Here is a 20142-nt window from a genome sequence, read left to right as displayed (position 1 = left end):
TCACGCGGTATGTGTCAACCGGCCTTTACACACTAGCAAGACAGTTGGTACAGGGCTGCCTTGTTTGTCGAAGGACGAACAGGACTGCTTTGTGCCGAACCCCGATCGGTGGAAGGCCACCAGGTCTTCGGCCATTTCAAAGCATACAGGTGGACTTTACTGAGCTGCCCCCCCATAGGCTGTCTCAAATACCTGCTGGTCGTAGTGGACCATCTGGCATCTTGGGTGGAGGCTTTTCCCTTGCCCCGGGCTACTGCCCCTATGGTATGTAAGATTTTGCTGAAACAAATAATCCCACGGTATGGGATGGTGGAACAAATTGACTCGGACCAGGGGACTCATTTTGCGGGTAAGATCCTGCAGCTCCTTATGCAAGCCTTGGATATTACATGGGAGTTTCATACTCCTTGGCATCCTCCCTCATCAGGCAAGGTAGAAAGGATGAATCGGGAGACCAAGAGACAGCTTATGAAGTTGATGTTAGAAACGCAGTTACCTTGGACTAAGTGTCTCCCCCTGGCCCTACTCAGAATACGTACTAAACCTCGAAGGGACGTGGGGTTGTCTCCTTATGAACTCCTATTTGGTCACCCTTATCGAGGAAGAGGAGAAACTTGGGATCCTATATATGAACAGGAAGATAGGTTTTTTAAGGGAATATGTATCTGCCTTGGCAAAACACCTCCGTATTTTACAGACTCAGACCCCACCTTTAGGCTTTCCGGTGCATAAGTACCAACTAGGAGACTGGATCCTGATCCAGATGTGGAAGGAGGAAAAGCTTGCCCCGACCTGGGAGGGGCCTTTCCAAGTCCTGTTGACATGTGGACCACAGAGTGAGGCTGAACCCATCACTCCCGAGTGAAGACATCTACTAAGCCGCCCGGCGAATGGACTATTGAACCCTCGTCCCAGGGGGACCCATTAAAAATACATCTGGGGCGTAAGTCTCCCACTGACTGAATGCATGAACCCTGAACCCCTACTTGATCCATAAGATTGCTAATAGCTATAAGTGGAGCTGTGCTCCTTCCAATTTGCCTCCCGTGTATGCTGCAATTGATTACCGGAATGATAATAAGGACTCTATCAAAGTTGATTAAGTTAGAAGGTACAGCCAGTGGATCTATCAGACTGATGATCCTTAAAGGCGGGGAATGGGAACCAGTTGAGCAGGAGGACCCGCTAGAGCAGACCAACGAGTTGGATCGTGCAGTTGAAGCAGTGTATATGAATTGGCGTGGGAAGCTTTCAACTATGGAATAAGAGGGGGGATTTTGTGTGGGATACAAGATTGTTTGTGAAAGCTTCCCATGAATAAATCAAGCAAGGTAATACTCAGATAGTACAAATTTAGTTAGGATGTAGACCTCACTAGGCCTAAGTTTCGTTTTCCTGTAAATCATATGATTTCAGGGAAATCAGGTGGTCTCCCCCTCTCCCCCTCCCCTAGCCTACTCGCATGCCGTCATCTTAACATTGAGATTTCCCTATAAGGTAATTCTGTAGTTTCTGTGCTAGTATTGGATAAACTTATTCTGGGATAGATTGTGAGGCCACCTGTCCCAGCAAATAGGGACAGGGGTCCAGCCTCTAGGGGTGGAATTTCTTAGGATTGTTTGTACAAGGTTATATATCCCCTTGCTTGCCTTCTCCCCCTTGCCTCTCTGCACTACTATCCCACCCTGGTAGTGGGAGATGCCCAATTCTCGCGAGACTTGATCAAATAAAGCTTCTGTTTTGTTTCTACCTTGAGAAAACCGAGACACCTCTGTTTTTGTTTATTTTGAGCCTGTGGTTTGTCCCACACATAAGTATCCTCCTAAAGTACTTGGCACAGGGCATCCTCAGTGTAGACTGCTGAATAACCAGGCCCCAGATTAAAGAATCTTTAGAGGTCTGATCCCTTATCATGGCCAGCCTGTCCCACAGCTCCACCCAAACCTGAAACCTAATTCCAAATTCAGGCCCTCATTAACTTACCTTGTAACCCCTCTATTATAACAACCATTCTTCCCAAATCCAGACTTTTCCCCCCTCTAATCCATGCTACAGTATTCCTGCCAGATAAATTTTCATAATGCATAGCTCAAATTTGCATTACTCTTTTGTGCAAAATTCTTCAATGCCTCTATTAAATATCAAACAAAATCCAGATTCTTTAGCCAAACCATTCAAAGACCTCTTCAATTTAACTCCAGAACCTTCCTAGTCAAACTGGAGGACTTCCTGTCCCTATACATTGTTGCCATTTATCCCCTTTCTGCCTTTGTATATATCCTCCCTTTTGCCTAGGTACTGCCCTCCCTTCCTAACTCCATCTGTTAAAAATTCTGTCTCATTATCTTCTAGACCCAGCTCAAATGCCACCTGCTCCTCTTCAATCCCCTCAGTCAAATGTGACTTTTTTCTCCCTCCTTTGAACTCTCATTGGCATTCGGTATCTCTATTACACATTTACCATAATGCTCTACTAAGTAATGCAGTCATGTGTGTAACTGTCACAAGTCCTCTATTAGTCATCCTCTACAACTCCCTCAAGAACCTAGTTTGTCTTTATATCTCCATCAGTCCCTAGTACAATGTCTTGTAAACATATTGTATTACTGTTAAATTTAATATATACTTCTAAAAAAGGGAAGTCTATAGGTAAAAAAGATTTCATATACACAATTTCATATACCAACCTCTTTTTTCTGTTCTTTGTACACTGAAGTGCTCATGTTTGTTAATGTTTGTCAGGTTCATAACAAAAAAAGAGAATTTGGAAAAACAATGCCTTGTATAAGGTGCTCAAAAAATATTTGTTGAATAAGTGAATACATTATTAAAAGACGCCTGACCCAAATAAAACAATATTCACTGGGGGGTTCAATCTTACAAATGATGTGTAAAGAGAAGGAATTGTGACTAATCCAATTAAATTTATGTTCAAGAGACTGTGCTAGAATACAAAGAAAAACGGCTGCTGCCTTCAAGTTGCTTATATAGCCTACAGAAGGATACATGATTCAAAGAGATAATTACATACAATCTAATTTAAAGTGGGAGAAAGCACTAACCAGTTGGGGGTGTTAGAAAAGGCTTCCCATAGCAAGTGGTAACTGAATTGAGTCATGAAGAAAGCTAAGAATTCTAAGAGAGGGAGGAGAGGGAACTCGTTTCAGGCTCAAAGGAAAGATACAGCAGGGACAAGGAAAGCAGCCACAACTAGATCATCTATAATTAACAGGGATATTGTGGAAGGTTAGAGTATAATGAAACCATATATACACTAGGAAATAGGAATCTTAGAAAACAAAACCTGCCTCTAAATCTATGCCCCCAGTTCTTCTAATGATGCAACTTCAACCAGAAATCCTGGCCCTCACTAACTATGCAGCAAAAACTTCTGTCCCTAGACCAGAAGTACAAAAGAAACAGTATCTGATGACCCCATAACTGACTGCTGCTCCTTCTGAACCTTAGTTGGCCATTGACCAACTTACCTGTGAATGATTATAGCTGGCCAATCCATCTCTTCCTGGTACCACATCAAGCTCTGTTTGCTGTTGCTGCCTATAGAGCGAAAGAGGGTGAATGAAAAAAATGGTCTAATGATCCTAGGAACACAGGCCTAGAACTGGACCGACCTCCCCCATTTGGCTGATGAAGAAACTAAAACCCTCACATGGTCACAAGTCATTTCACTCAATTATCCCCACCACTCACCTGGGTGCCAGCTGCCCAGAGCCCATCTCCAGGGGCAGATTAGCTGAAGGACCCAGCTGTGGCCTCTGGATTGAGTTGGACAGCGTGGGACGCTGCTCCTGGTTGGAGTTCCTAGAAAATATTTTGTGGTAGAGAAGGTAAGGGGATAGAAAAAGAGAGAGAAATCTGACGCTGTTTGCACATACATCTCTGTATATTAATTATTTAGTGAATATACCTAAGATGTTTGGTCCTACTGATGGACTTTACCCCCAGATGGGGCAACAAAGAAATCACATGGACAAATAAGAACACAAACATGCTTTACACTCAATGAATCTCCAACAAATACTTGCCTAGCCATTTTTCGTTTCAGTGCTTTGTCAGAAAATTTTCTGTTGATTTTCGATGTTTCACTTCTCTCTTCTATGTAAGCTCTCTGAAGCAAGGAACCATTCTCTTTTCTGTAGCACGTAAACTAAATACCTAAGATAATACTATCAGCCTCCGGGCTCAATTTCCTGTCTTTCCCATTCTTGCTGTTTCCTGAGCCCTACAAAGCAGAAGGACTTGGGCCACTGGATTTCTTTTTTGCATCCATATTCTTCTTTGTCCAAAGCCCAAGGGTAGATTGGATATGATGTTAAGAAAGTCTCCTGTAAGGTAGTTCTCAGAAACCTTTGACCCTGGACTACTGCACATTTTATTCCTGTTCAATCACAGATTAAGAATGAGATACTATTGTTCATGGTCCGTTCAACTTCAATGATGGGCAGAGGACAAACCTGTATGATCTCGAGGACGCTGACAAGTACCTGACTATGCTCCCTACCTCCAGTAAAGAATGCTTCTTTAGTCCAGCCTAGAAGTAGAACTTACTGCATGAAATCTACTCTATGCCTGATCGGTGGAAGACTGTCCTCAAGAGATTCTTCTCACACTAAGGAACAACAAAACACGCCAGCATTTCACAAAGACCCAAAACTGCATTTATTCTATGGGATTAGTTTTTTTTTTGACATCCTCCTCCACTCTCCTCCTGTGGATTTGTCAATTGGCACATACACCAAAATATGGTAGGTCTATAATACCTTTCAAAGTGGCCACCAAAACAGATTTGACCAGTCTAAAGTGACCATGTTACAAAACAATGATACTGATTCTCTTACAGATCATTGTCAAATCTACGGTTGGCACCCTATGTTGATTATAAAGGTAGCTAATTACTTTGAAGGGGTGGGGGAAGAACATGGATAAAAACCAGCTGTGCTCTGAAAAAACATCTGGGCCAAAAACTCTGGTGAATCTACAGATACACGACTACACATAAGCACGAGCAGTGGCGGGGAGAAGAGACAATAATGAGCCAGGTGAAGTCACCTCTAAGACGAAGCAGCTAAACCTTGAGCTAAACCTTTATCATTGTGTGTCTACTGGGGAAGAGTAAAAGGAATTTATTTGCTACTCCATAGCAACTAGTTTGATACCCAAGATGGTGAGCATCCGTCTCATCATTGTTAAAAATTTCTACAGAACACTTTCTCTCCCACCTAGACCCACAGCTAACAACAGCCTTTGGCTATAGATAACAGAATATACGAAGAATGGAAGCAAACCCACAGGAGTCACACTGCCAAAACCAGAGTATGCCATAGCAGGGGTAGAAGGCAGTACTGGACTTAGAGTCTGAAGAGACCTCAGTTTGAATTCCATCACTGAGACTTAATAGTTGTGCTAACAACTACTAACAAGTCACTTAACCCCTCTGAGTTCAGTTCCCTCATCTATAAATTAAAGAACACCTATAGTACCTACTTCACCAGCTTGCTGTAAGGATCAAATGAAATAACATATGCTTTACAAATTTCAGCTGTGAAATTTACACAAATCAGGCACTGAGATTCTCTCTGCTACTGTTGTCCCCATTGTTGTCAAGCCAAGTCAACATGCATTTATTGTGCCTAGAAGCAATTAAGTGCCTAACCCCTTGCCACAGTCGAGGGTGCATGGCAAGCCTCTCCTTTTGCAATGATAAATGAATCTCTAAAAATTATATTCCAGCACTTACCCTCATGTCCCTACCAAAAGTGTCATCTCTGTAACTGGCATGATGTTGAGGCATGAGCAGAAGGAGAAACAATATCCATATCTCTTAGTCACATAGTCTAACTCCCTGGCCAAAAATAAAGGCACCAGAAAAAGATGGCAAAACATGCCAAAATTTAAAAATTTTTAATTTTAATCTTTAAAAAAAAAAGACTATAAATTTAAGGAGGAAAGAAAGATAAGAAAAGCCAAAGTCCCAGGCACTTGGATCTTTCTAGAACCAGCCACCCACACCTTTGTATGGAAACCCAGAGCAAAAGTATAGTAACCTTGACTCCAGTGATTCCAAGGCAGTAAAGTCAAGTAAAGGCAGAAGGGAAGCACCTCAGGTTTCATCTGTCCTTTGTTACATCAAATTGATTAGAAATTATTTAACTTTCCTTAATAAATCCTTGGATTAGTTGACCCTGATTTCAGACTAGTGTTCATAATGCTGGTTTACTATTCAATCTAGCCTTAAAGATGAGGGTTAGTGACCTGATCTAGGCCAAAGAGGTAGATTAGATGGAAAAAGAAAAGCAGGCAAGTTGGAAGAAAAAAGAACCTAAGGAAAAGAAGACAACAAGATGGAAGGAAGGAAGCAAAGACTGGTGAGACAGGACTGGTTTGGTCTTGGGGAAGTGTTCTAAGTATGTGAAAATAGGGTCTGGGGCAGTGATGGGGGAAGGAGCGTGAGTCAGTCAATGTGATTAAAAAGAAAGAGAATCATTCTGAGAAATAACTGAAAAATAAAATTGAGACAAGTATCCTCCTCTTCAGTGCCTGTAATTGGCATTACGAGTATAGGTAACAGCCAAAAGAGAAACTGGGTTCATTTCTCCAATTTCCATCTTTTGACTCCCGGGCCAAAACAAAGGTATCAGAGAAAGATAGTAAAACATAACATGTTCTGTTAAAGCTCCCTCTAACTGAAATCAATCCAGACTTCCTGTCTCATCCAATGGCCCCAAATCCTGCAGAGAACAGAAAGGTGAAGATTCATAGTTGAGTGTTCTTCAATATTGCTTTGGGGGGGAGGCAGGGAGGAGAAAAGGAGGGGGAGGGCTTAGCCCTGGTTAATCTGGAGGGGCCAGATGCACCAGAAGTGCCCTCGGTGGTACCTACTTCACGCTGGTGTTGGTACAGATGATGTACTCAATCTCATCTGAGTAGGGGTTCTGGAAGGTAAAGGAGCTGGTTCTCATCCAGAGCCACTCATGGTTCTTGGACCGGAACCGGAACATGACAGACAGAACCTGGCCTTTTAATTTCACCACCTGGAAGAGTTTTTACCATGTCAGTGGGACCCCAACCAAAAGAAACGGGCTGAACAGACACACGGACCCATAGCCCCCATCCCAGACCCACCTCTGTCCTAGAGATACCAGGCCCTCTCTGTATTAATCTGAACTGTGTATATTATACTCCAGTCCCATAAACATTTATTAAGTGCCTACTATGTGCAAGGCACCATTCTCAATGTTGGGGATACACATAAAAATATACCTGCCCTCCAGGAATTTACATTGCATCAGGTGATAGAACACATAAACAGGTATATACAGACTATGAGAAGGGAGAGGGCAGCAACAAGTGGGGAGATCAGGAAAGGCTTCCTGTAGGAGATGGCATCTGGGCTGAGTATTAGAATAAGCTAAGGATTCTCTTTAGAATCCTGCTACCTCCTACAGAAAGCCTCCACTTCAAGATGGAGGAGATACCAGGAATAGGAGCCAGCACGTGTGCAAGCAGAGAAGCAGAGATGGAACACTGAATTCAGGGAATAGCAAGTAAGGCAGTTTAACTGGAACATAAAAGTGTGAAAGAAGGCTAGAAAGGCAGGCTGGAGCCAGACAACAAAGAGCTTAGCAAGCTTCCATTTGATCCTGGAGGTCACTGAAGGCTCTTGAGCAAGGGCATGACCTGTGCTTCAAGAAGATGATATTGGCAGCTATGTGGAGAATGGCTAGAGAAGGGAGACCCGAGAAGCCACACATCCAACCATGAGGCTGTTGCAATTGTCTAGGCCCTAAGGGGTGATGGGGGAAGATGAGGGCCTCCGAATGCAGGGAAGGGAACACCCCTAAGACATTGCTGTGTCAGTGATCTTAAGTCTGTGAGGTGTTTGCATGCATGCTGTACTCCCATTAGACGAGAAACTTACTAAGAGGCAGTGCTCTGCACACAGGGGGGCCTTTGGTTTTGACCAATTAATTTAGAGTCTAACCTGAAGCCTTAAACACCAAATACTGATGATTTAGTGTGCCTTGAGATCATAAGGGGCTAAGCTAAATGAACTCTTGAGGGTCTATGTATACAGACTATGCATCTAATAATGATATCCTGGTACTTTCTGGCTTTCAATTCTTTGTTTCCCGTCATAATCACATACATGAGGACAAAACGCAGTCATTTTCTTTAAGGGAGGATAGCCAGACTGAAGTTTCCGCAACTTTACAATGTTCTGCCCGTTCAAGACAGAACCACTAAGTAGCTGAAAAATATGGAAATAAACATAGTGTGTTTCTCTGCAAGGCCCCAAGTCTTAGATTGTTATGGCTAGAGCCAAAAAGGGAAGCAAATACTTTCAAAGACCAGCAGGAAAAGGGCCTTGTTAAGCCCACTTAGCCTTGGAAAGCATGTCAGCTCTCCAAAAGAAACAACCCTGGTACACAGTCTAGAATCCCAAACCTGAGAGCCTTAGGAACCTGGACATAGTTTACATTAAGCCAGTTGATTCTATCCTTCTAATACCAATGTGTTTCTGTTTTTAGAGTAGAGACAAAAATTGTCAGGAGTCCAGTGAAGTTTTATAAGGAAAATTTCTCTAAAGCGATGGTAATTCTGGCCTTACTTTCTGCTTTAAAAAACAATTGGAAAAAAAATTAAAAAAAAAATTAAAAAAAAACAATTGGAAAAGTTTTCTTTTCTAGCCCAAGAACCAAAAAAGTGACCTCTTGTACGTCTCATCCATTCCACATCACAGAAACTCAGAGCTGGAGGTTCAGAGGCTGCCTGGTCTGACCCATATATACAATTAATCTCTTCTGCAACAAATCTGACAAGAAGGCTTCCAGGTTCAGCTTGAAAGTTTCTAGCAAGGAGAGCTCACTACTTCCAGACAGCGCCAACTGTTATCAAGTTGCTATTTACATCCAGGCCAAATCTGCCTTTTAGTAACCTCCCCTTATTACTCCTAATTCTGCCTCTCTGGAACTAAGCAGAACAAATCTCTCTTCCACAAGAGAACCTTTCAAATACTTACAAATCGCTATTATTCTCCCCTCCATTCCCCTCTTCATTAGAAATCTTTAGGACCTGAGTCAACTAACAATTAAGAGTAACTGAGTATCAATGAAGGGCAGCTACATGGCTCAGTGGATAGAGTGCCAGACCTGGAATCAGGAAGACTCATTTTCCTGAGTTCAAATCCTACCTTGGACACTTAATTGCTATGTAACCCTGAGCAAGTCACTTAACTCTGTTTGTCTAAGCTTCCTTATCTGTAAAATGAGCTGGAGAAGGAAATGGCATACCATTCTAGTATCTCTGCCAAGAAAACCCCAAATGGGGTCACGAAGGCACTGAACAACAGGTTATCAATGAATGAATAACCCTACCCAAAACAAGTCAAGTCTTCTTTGAGATTAGATCCAGGCAGGTAAATAGGTATGCCTTTCCCTCCATTCCAAAGCCAACAGAGATGAAACGGGGATAGTCTGTTATTTTAAATTATTTTATCCTAATCTTCTCCTCTATAAACACAAATGCCTGAGTTGAGTATATTTGAACAAGTGAAATTATAGTGCCTTGCACAAAGTAGGTGGCCCAATAAATAACTATTCAATGAATGAATGAATGAACACATGAACGCCACAGCAATAAAGCCTATTCCAATCTGAAATAAAAGCAAGAATGAAAGGAATTACCTGTTGGAAACTGTCTCTTAGGAGCTGCTGGTCTTCATGATGGCAGAATTCCACAATATCCTTTCCCAATAGCTCCTAATTGAAGAAAGGAGAGTAAGGCTCTCTTTACCTAAAGCCTTAGAGTCATCTTGCTACTTCTCCCCTTTCACTTCATCTGGGATTCAGGAACCTGATTTTTCATTTCCAATTCCATCCTTAACTCCATGTTGCTCTTAGGCAAAGTCCCTTCCCTCTCAGGATCCCACTCTAAACAAACAGGAAAAGTCATTTTATTTTTTTCCCCTCAGGTTAATAGGTGTAAATATGTGTGGGGACTTGGCCAAACCCTCAACGTGTTCTCAGATGCATTATCCCATGTGTGTATTACTCAAGACCCTTTACTTCCTTCTCCTCCCCTTCCACCTACATAACTGTCTTGTTTATCAGTACTTCTCCTGGAATAAAGAGAAAAGGGAAAGCCTAAATCCATTAGATTTACAGATGGATTCCCAAGTTTCTAATGATACTAGAAGGATTCTTGACATTTTTTGTCATGGATCCCTTGGCAATCTGAGGAAGCCTAAGGACTTCTCAGAATGATTCTAAATGCATAAAATGAAATACAAAAAAAAAAAAAAAATTGGGCAGCTAGGTTGCATGGTGAGTAGAGCACCAGCCCTGGAGTCAGGAAGACCTAAGGTCAAATCTGGCCTCAGACACTTGACACTTACTAGCTGTATGACTTTGGGCAAGTTACTTAACCCCGCCTTCCCTCATCAAAAAAAAATTTATTATTTTTTTTAAATCATGAAGGACTCTAAGTTAAGAACTCCTAGAACAGCAGACCTTTTTCTGAGCTGTTAAGGATATCTCTACTAAGCAAGAACTAGAAGGTTTTCTACAGGCCCTATTGTTATAAATTTTATATTCAGGCTGTTTTCACTTAGATCAGGACCTCGAGGCCACAGGTTCCCTACCCCTGATTAGATGCAGCTCAATTGACCTGATGAATGCAAGATTCTAGTAAGTACTGCAAACTGGAATCTAATCTATTTTGGGAATTTTTGTAGTCCAGGAGTGATCCGATTACTATGAATCAATCTATATGAGTATATGATCATAGCTATAATAAAACTGGGAACACAGATGTGAAAGTGTTCTGAAAAGTGAAAACCAATATGCAAATACAAAGTAGCGATTATTAATGTTAATCACAACAACAGTAAATAGATATTTACAGGATATACACATGTGTGTATATCTGTGTGCATGTATATGTGCATATGTGTATACATATATACATGTGTATATGTATCAGGCCGCCTTTGCTTGTTTCAGCTGTCACATATGACTAACCTAAGGACTAGCTTTAGACAAAGAAAAAAATCTAGCTGCCAAATCTCTCTGAATCTGGATTTTTATCTTTTTGTTATCTACAAGCCTACAGTTGGTAACCTTAATACAAAGTTGGGAGAAAAAAGAAGCCAAAATGTCAGTTTTGTCTTGCATTGAGCACCTCACCTGTGGCTGGTAGCCCACAGTAGCTATGCATCGATGGTCCACAAAAGTAAAGATACCCTCAGGGTTGTGACGGGAGATGAATTCTGTTGGCTGACAGACATTGCTCATGTCTGCGCAGTTAGGAGAACTCGTCACCTAAGAACAAGAAAAAGTTCAGGAAAAAAAGACTCTCACCACCTAAGCCCTTTAAGGGAATCAAAACACACGTGTCCCTATCTCACCCATAATCATTTCTATAATGACTTTTCACAAGGCCTTGCATGTTTAGGCACAATAACCAATGACTATAAATAATTCATATTATCTGTGCCTCTATAGAAAGAGGGAAGGATGACACAAATATAGTGAGAGAAAAATGTAAGTCTAACAGAAAACTCCTTTTAATAAATACTAAGGAAAGGGGAAACCAGCCACTTATAATCCAAAAGCCTCCCCACTCCCTTTTGATAGAGCTAGGTTCCTCAATGCAACTAGAAAACTGAGGCCTGAAGTGACCAAGGAAATTGTCCAGCAGTTTGGCTACAGGAAATCAGAAGCCCTAACTTCTAATTCTTTCCTCTAGTTAATCTTGCAAATATAAAAAAAGAGAGGATGTACAGTTCTTCTCTAACACAGGGGCCAGGAAACCAGAGTAGAGAAGGCAAACAGGGGGTCAAAATTACAAAGGAGCACATAAAGGAGAGAAGTGACACCCTCTCCTCATGTTTCCCATCTTCTTTTAAACCCAAGAAGGTATTACAAATCCCCAAGCCTAAATTAAATGTCCAAAGTTTCACATTTTTGTTTCTGTGGAATCAGGTAATAAGAGAGAATAGGAAAAGAGGAAAGACATATGTACAAGCCCAAAGCGGGAGGGAGAGAAGAGGTAAAATACTTCACACTTGCCTGCAATCGGCCAATGGCCACAAGGCAGAACTTGCTTCCCTGGCTAGCCTCTGGGTCATCATCTGGGAGCGAGACACCTGTACAGTGAGATTAAAGTCAAAGAGCATATAGCAATATCAGCAATAAAGTCAAGAGATGTTCTGCCCAAGCAGTGACCTTGGAAATAAATAATGCACCAAGAACCAAACAATGTCCTATGGGGGTGGGGGGGGGATGGAAATAAGAGCCATACTCCAATGTGGAAGAGGAAAATAGGGTAATCACTCCTTCATAAGAGCTCTGATATTTGCTTTTTTGACCCAGAATAATAGCAATACTATTTCCCTAACCTAAGGACCAAACCAAAGGAGGAAGGAAAGCCATAAACACTTTTGATTATAATTTTCACATCTATAATAACTTAAAATCCATTTTTAAGTTCAAATTTAAGTAATGATGCCTAGAATTTTTTTGTTTCATTTTACCTTCGCCTTTCAATAGACAAAAGGAAGCACCCAGACTCAGCAGGGGAAGGGTGAGGTGAGGGTGGGGAAGTGCTAGAAGAATGGAAGGGAGATGGAAGAGAATAGTCTCAGGAATCCAGAATCCTTTGCCAGACCAGCTAGAAGAGGTATTTTCTCCCCAAATGTGTGAAACCTGACTCATAGATCTAGCCAAATTAGTCTGCTCCTCGTCCCCTCTTTGACTTGCTCAATCCTGTCTTCAAACTTGATATAACACTCTGCCTACATATGCTTCCCACGAATCCATGGCCTTCTTCACCTTCAAAGTTTGAAGAGACTGCCTACTTTGGAAACTTTTTTCTATGGGCTACCCTGAGCTCTTATGTGCTCAGTGGACATTCCTGTCAATTTATACTTGAGGATATATTGTATTTGCTCATATTTATTAGTACTCATCCATGTTTAAATATGTATACCCCATATATACCCTGTATGGCCCAGGACCTGAGACAGGATTTAGTCTTCTTTGGTCCGTTTATGGTCCTCTAAAGAATACAATACAGTACGATGCACACACTGAGTGAACAATAAATGTTCATCCACTTTCTTACTCTTTCTATGAGGAGTTGTCTAGGAGAACTCTCTTACCTGCTGGGGGCCAGGCCTTGATGTAGCCTGTGCAGTGGACAACCACGAAGTGAGGCTCCCCTTCCTTCACAGAGCCAAGACCATTCCTAGAGAAAATCATATATATCAGAAGAAAACACAGCTTTAAAGATAAGCATCCTAGTGCATCGTTGGTGGAGCTGTGAATCAGTACAACAGCTATGGAAAGCAATTTAGAATTATGCAAATAGAATAACTAAGATGCCCATACCCTTTGGCCCAGCAATTCCACTAACTAAGTATATGCCCCAAGAAGGTTATTGATAAGAAAGCTTCCATATATACCAAAATATTTACAGTATCACTTTTTGTGGTAGAAAAGAACTGTAAACAAAGCAGATACTCATCTATTAGGGAATGGCTAAACAAATTGTGGAATATGAATGGAATGGAATATTACTATGTTATATGAAATGATGACTATGATGAATACAAAGAGGCATGGAGATTTATATGATCTACTACAGAATGCAGGAAGCAGAGCTCAGAAAACAATATGTATAATGACCACAACAATGTAAACAGAAGAACCACAAAACAATTTTTTAAAAAAGTAAATGTTGCCAAATTACCAAGAACACGCATAGCTCCAAAGATATCTAATGAGATTTTTTTTCCCCACTGGAAATGGGAGGCTCACATTTGGAACATTGCTTATATTATGAAATAATCAGTTTTGCTTTTTTTTTCGCTTCCTCTTTTTTTTTCTTTAAAAAATTTGTCACATGAGATGGCCCTCTGGGAAGGAGAAAGTAGATGATACTGAAAGAAATTCTGGTGACGGAAAATCAAAGGATAATCAATAAAAAATTTTTTTCACAAAATTAAAAAAGAAAACCACTCTCATGAAACTATTTACGGGTCAATTTTTGGTTTTGCTGGCATGTTTAACTTAAGACTTTGAGCAATCTGAGGACAAGATAATCAGTAGCCCTTCTCCACACCAAAGCAACTGACATACTATGCTCTCTTATTGCAGCAGGAAGAACTCATCTCAGGGAGACCAAACTCATCCACACAAAACGTGTGGACTTCTTTCTGGGTAGGGATACCCTGGAAATGGGTAACTACTGTGCCTTTTCCTCTGGAAGGTTGACAGGAAGACTATCTTTTCCAAGGCAAGGAAAAGAACGTAGTGATCTCTGGAGGAGACAAGCTACCCCAGACATCTGTGAAGCACTCTCTGTGGATATGATGACCATCAAACTCACCTGCACCTGTTCCTCACATAGCTCAATCTGTTCATGGAACCTGGATCCACAGAGCTATTACCACACCTGCCCAAAGGAAAAAATAAAGTTCAGGCTGACCAGTGTAAGAGCTTCCTGTAGCACCCATGAAGCTAACAGGCCAGGGAAACTGATGAGTAGGAGAGACATCAGAGCAGGAGATAAAGCAGTTTGGGGATTATACTGCTTCCTCTAAGAAATGAGGCTTTTAACAATAAGAGGATAGAAAACATCACTGATACCTGAATTCAAGACAAAAACATACTAACAAACAAAAACATCAGAAATGGCAAGAGAAGGAGTCTGTATATGAGTGTTTACCTCTTTAATGCACGATCTTCCTGTTCTTAGCACTGTTTCCATCAGCCATTTCACAACCTAGGATGCTGCCTCCCCACCAAGCTCTCATTCCCAATGTTCTGCTTCACATTCACCTCCTCCAGGAGAGTTTTACTGATCAGCCCTACTCAAATCTCACCATTCTCTATTCCACATGATCTCCACAGTCTACACAGAGTTTTGCACACTACTGGCTCATTTTTACCATGTTTCCCCCATCAGAGCTAATATCTATACGGTATTTTAGGACTTACAAAGCACTTTACCAATTTTACCTCACTTTATCCTTACAACAACCCTGGAAGGCAGTTGCTATTATTATTCTCACTGTGCAGAAGAAACTGAAGCCCAGAAAGATTAAGGCATTTGTCCAGGGTCACACAGGCCCTGAGACTAAACTTGAACTGAAGTTCAAATTCCTGATTCCAAGTGCAACACTCTACCCACCTAGCTGCTACCTACGAAACTGTAAGGTTACAAGTGGCCTCTCTTCTTGCCTCATTATCACCTAACAATGTCTAGTACAGTACTCAAAAATATACTGTTTATATATTTAGGAACCCCGTATGTCTCATAGAGTTGCAATCACTGAAACAGAATGAGCAATTGTGAGTGCACAGATGTTGGGAGAAGTATGGAGTCAGGATGGCCTGGGTTCAAAAGCTGAACCCACACTTACTAATTATGAAACTACAAGTAAGCCACTTGGGGCTTAGTGACGTTATCTGCCAAATGGGGACATCCTCTATAGCTCCTACCTCACAGAGTTGTTTTAAGACTCCAATAAGATAATCTATACAAAGTGCTTTGCCAAAGTGAGTTGTTATTGTCATCGACACAACTGTTGTTCTTACTGTTGATGTCCTACCCCACTGGGTTTAAATTAGAAATGAATTTAAATCCATCAGTGTTTTTTGGAGTTTAAGGCCTCTGAGAGCTAATTAAGACATTAAATACCCTGCTCAATGCTAAATTCTTCCTAAATAAAACCACACCAACTTTCCACTTACCTCATCCGGCAGATAAATGACCTCCTTGAACCCATACACATCCTCATGGAAGACTGCTGACCCTCCTTCTTTACTGTCCCAGTCTTCAGGTCCAAAATGCGACCTGGAAAAAAAAAAGGAAGCTTGGAGTGAACTGTTTGGTGGAAAAGAAAAAGAGATAAAAATGTGAGCGGAATGGAAACAAAGGCAGAAGGGCACTTGTAGCCCTAACCAATTTTTAGCAATAGCATGACTTTGGAATTTGGCACCAATCTAAGAAACTTCTCACTTGTTTCCTGTTTCTGTCTACAGCTTTCAGTACCAATGGAAATGGGTAGCCCTGACCATCACACTGAACCCCCTGCCATATGGGGAGGAGTCTATGAGGAGTGGGAAAGTCAATGTTCATACACACATATAGATTATATGTGACAGATTTTTAATCTTAGGCTGGCTTTCATCTGGAGTCTCTTAAATGACCTCCATTTGGCAACGAAATCTTGAATTCTAATTTTCTTTTCAGATCTGATGCCTTATTTAGCTCATGGTAACATTAAAATGAGCTACCTTCCCTAATAAAATATTGATGAATGATGGTGCAGAAGGGGAGCCCTGGCCCATTCCAGGTATCAGTCGTGGATGAAAACTTATCCAAGCAAAGGCATAAATAGATGACCCGGGTGCTGGGGCAGCTAGGTGGCGCAGTGAGTAGAGCACCGGCCTTGGAGTCAGGAGGACCTGAGTTCAAATCTGGCCTCAGACACTTTACACCCTTCCTAGCTGTATGACCTTGGGGAAGTCACTTAACCCCAATTTCCCTGCCTTCCCCCCCTGCAAAAAAAAAAAAAAAAAAAAAAAAAGTTTAAAAGTTAAAAAAAAAAAAATGACCCGGGTGTAAACAATAAAGACTTGATTTTATTGGATTAAAAGATTTCTGGAGACAGTACATTTCCTTAGCTCCCTTTAAGCCAACACAGAGGGGAGAAGGGGAGAACAGGGAAAAAGCACAAAAATCACTCCTACCGTAGAGCAGCATGACGAGGCACTGCCTCTAGAGCCAAAGGACTCCGATTCTGCTTCAAAACCCTTACATCCCTTTTTCTTCCCAAAGACCAACTACTCAAGTCTCACCAGTCAAAGCATTTTCAGAGGTGGAGAGCTGCTCCCGGAGCTTATCCACATCATCTGGGTGCACTTGGTCATAAAGTGTGCTGCCAAACCACTCAGATTGTGGCTGGTTCAAGACAGGGGTCACCGAGTCAGATACATATACCACTCGGCCCGTCTCACACGACACAATGAACAGAAAACCATCTGCTGCCTCTAGTATCAGGTGTTTCAGCTCCTGCCCAAAGTAAAGTACAAAGAATTAATATGATAAACTCTGAGAAACCAAGCTATTTCCATCAATGGAGGATCCAAGGAGTCTGGACCTATTATGACCACAAAAAGCTTAATTTCAAAGTAGTACCAGGGCTCCATCCCTCATCCATTCTTCTTCCACCTCAATTACAGCTGTATTTATAAAGTATCTTGCGATAATGTCCTATTAACTTTTTCTACATATATTCACATAAATATTTAATTTTTCTGGGTGATAGTTTCCTCATTTGTAATAAAAAAAAAGACAACCTTTTCTAAAGTTCTTTCTACTTTCACTCTGTTATCTGAATATAATCTTTACAGAAATTCTCCTGGATAGAACCTGAAAACAAATCTGTGTCCCTTTTCCTTTGTTTAAAATTTCTGTTTAAAGCTCTTCTACTCCAGGAAGTCCAACGTGATTATGCTCACTAAGCTTTCATCATTCCATTCAATTCATCTCTAGCATTTATTTATCTAGCATCATACAATTTCTACTTCTTCATGTCATCTTTTAATGCCTCTTATACTTAGACTGGGCTCTACAAAGGCAGAGATCATGTATCCTCCTTTAGAATCCTCACAGTACACAGTTCAGAGCTTTGTCAGAGCAAAAACTCGTGCAACTGCCGATTGGACTTCCTTCTTTCCTCATTTAAACTGTAGCATCATTCAATATCAGGAACTATTCTCCATCCTCCACAAATGCTTATGCTCAGAGGAAGTCCTAGTCCCTCATACACATCACAGGTTGAATTAGAGAGCTCTCCAAGTTGTTTCTCTTTCTTAACAATTCTCCTACCCCAGTTAATCCACCATACTTTGTAAGTTAAGTATTCCTGCCAAATTCCAAAATCCTCATCAGTTTTAAGCAGTCCCTTCCTGACTTCACAGTCCCAACACTGATGCAACCAACAGCCAAGAGCAGCAGCAGCCTAAAGGTCAACATAGATGGTGAAGGGATGAAGTTACTATTTTTACTGCAACTCATTTTTCAGTCTTTTGTGCAAAATTGCTACATCCTTCAACATTTCATATAGAGTCACACCTACTCTGACACTGTCTGGAAAATATAGTTATTTGCCCATAGGGGAACAAAGATACAAAACGATCCACCCAACTCCCAAGGCCCCTTTGGGGCTGGTGGGACCCAGAGACCTGGTCAGTAAGGAAGGATGGCTTATAGGTGCCATCTGTAGAAGTGTTGCCAGTTCCCCTCAAGGATTTCATGTGCGAAACGGCCATGCGTAAGATAGTCAGCTTGTCTGGTTTTCGGGCCAAGGCACTGCAGGTGGGTACCATGTCTGAGAGTTCTGTGATGTAAGCTGTCATCTTGTTCCGCCTTCGACGTTCAATTTCACTGTGATTTTCCCTACATTGAGAGAAAGAGGAAAAGTCCCACCAAGTAGGTCATACCCAGTCATTTAATGGTATAAAGATGCAACATACCTACCAGATAGGCTGCTGAGAGATGTGACATTTTGTTTTAGTAGTGCTAAAGTCTTCCAGAAGTTAAGAAGGATGGCCAACCCTCTCATGCAGATCATGCACAAAAGAGAAAATGACACAAGGCAAAAGAGAGGGCAGGAAGATCCCAGGGTCTCCGTGCTAAGCTAATGGAGCCCTTCGTTTCACATCCTTTGAAAACTGTCTCTCAGCAAAAGTTCATAGTTCTTTTTCAAGTAAAGGGCATTGACTTTATTCACTGACGTTCCTAAAGAATCTCTATTTGCAAGTAGTCGACATTATGCTCATTTATTAAAACTTTTCAAGCGAAGGGTGACATGGGGGAATGACCTGTTTACCTAATGCAAGTATAATTCAGAAGGTGAGCACAGAAAAATGACTGTAAGTACAGGTTTTCCCCATGCTGCTCCACTCCTAGCTCATGTCTTGCTCAAAAAGCATAAGGCAAAGTTGAGGGCATTCTGTTAAAAAGTTATATATGCTACTCCTGAGACAGAAAGTTATACCTTCTTTTTAATTAATAAACTAAACTTCTAAACAAACACTTACTACAAGATGCTCCCAAAAGGGAGCACACATCTAAGGCAGAGAAATGAGTGAAAATCATTCTAGAAGACCCAAAGCAGGCAGACCACTTTATGACTTCAAAGGTGAAGATAAATAGCGGGATCTGGGTTTAACTAGACTGTCATTTTAGGGCCAGAAGACCAGGTCTCCAACACTGCTTTCCCAAAACTAAAATAGGATTTAAAATACTTTACAGATCAAGGGAACTTTAGATATAGTATAACTACCTCATTTTACACATGAGGAAACAAAGTCCTAGACAGGCTAAGGGATTTCTACAATGCCAGTTAACAGCAGAACAAAGACTCGAACCCAGGTCTACTGCATTCAGGGCTCTTCACATTAGGCCATGAAGAACCAGGTTTTCTAAAGAGTGTGCTGGTTAGTAGGAAATACAGCATGAAATACTAACAAAAATCTTGTGGCAAAGATGGAAAACGACAGGTAATAAACAAGAGGGGAAAAAAAGCATGGAAAAATGAGTTGAAAAAGGATGACAGAGCTTAAAAAAAAATGTACCGGCCCCAGCTACTCATCACATACCAAAGAAACTTTGACCCATTTTCTGCTACTCTCTTACTAAATTGGGTTGACAGCCAGCAAATGCAACCCTAAAGTCTTCCTGTGCAAAGAACAGAGGGATTTCCCCTTCACGGACCTCTAATTTCATGACTATGTTACTTAAGAACCCCTAAAACTCCACCTTTAGAGTGGGAGCAGACACCTGTCTGACAAGTGTTTTGACACCCAATCTCAAAGAAGGAACTTTCTGATGACCACAAAGAAGCTGCCAAGATGATTCTGAGTAGCCACAAGCAAGGCTTCCATCACTGGGGCAATGCAATCCTTTTGTGGCACAGCAATGCGGGCTACAAAACAACACCGGAAATCAGGATAGATGTTTTTCTAGAGTGGTAGGGAAGGAACTGCTGTGGTTTAACATGGCAGGAGATGATCTTAAACACAGGGTATTTTTTGGCATTTGGTTTTC

General features: G+C 41.3%; 1 protein-coding gene across 3 annotated transcripts in view; it reads right to left on the bottom strand.

Annotated features, from left to right (window-relative positions):
• Positions 1 to 20142, bottom strand: part of ARNT (aryl hydrocarbon receptor nuclear translocator) — a 63689-nt gene that overhangs the window by 12453 nt on the left and 31094 nt on the right. For all 3 annotated transcript variants that reach the window (XM_036769054.1, XM_036769052.1, XM_036769053.1), the window contains exons 6-16: positions 18276 to 18489; positions 16887 to 17100; positions 15777 to 15879; positions 14410 to 14475; positions 13181 to 13266; positions 12090 to 12166; positions 11205 to 11339; positions 9705 to 9779; positions 6901 to 7052; positions 3712 to 3822; positions 3489 to 3558 (exon numbers count right to left, since the gene is read on the bottom strand). In XM_036769054.1, the coding sequence (XP_036624949.1) occupies positions 3489 to 3558; positions 3712 to 3822; positions 6901 to 7052; positions 9705 to 9779; positions 11205 to 11339; positions 12090 to 12166; positions 13181 to 13266; positions 14410 to 14475; positions 15777 to 15879; positions 16887 to 17100; positions 18276 to 18489 (1303 nt within the window). The remainder of the gene's footprint in view (positions 1 to 3488; positions 3559 to 3711; positions 3823 to 6900; positions 7053 to 9704; positions 9780 to 11204; positions 11340 to 12089; positions 12167 to 13180; positions 13267 to 14409; positions 14476 to 15776; positions 15880 to 16886; positions 17101 to 18275; positions 18490 to 20142) is intronic.

Source organism: Trichosurus vulpecula, chromosome 7 (assembly GCF_011100635.1).
Source record: "Trichosurus vulpecula isolate mTriVul1 chromosome 7, mTriVul1.pri, whole genome shotgun sequence".
Taxonomy (NCBI): Eukaryota; Metazoa; Chordata; class Mammalia; order Diprotodontia; family Phalangeridae; genus Trichosurus; species Trichosurus vulpecula.
Note: the sequence above shows the minus strand (reverse complement) of the source record. Positions and strands in the feature narration are given on the sequence as shown.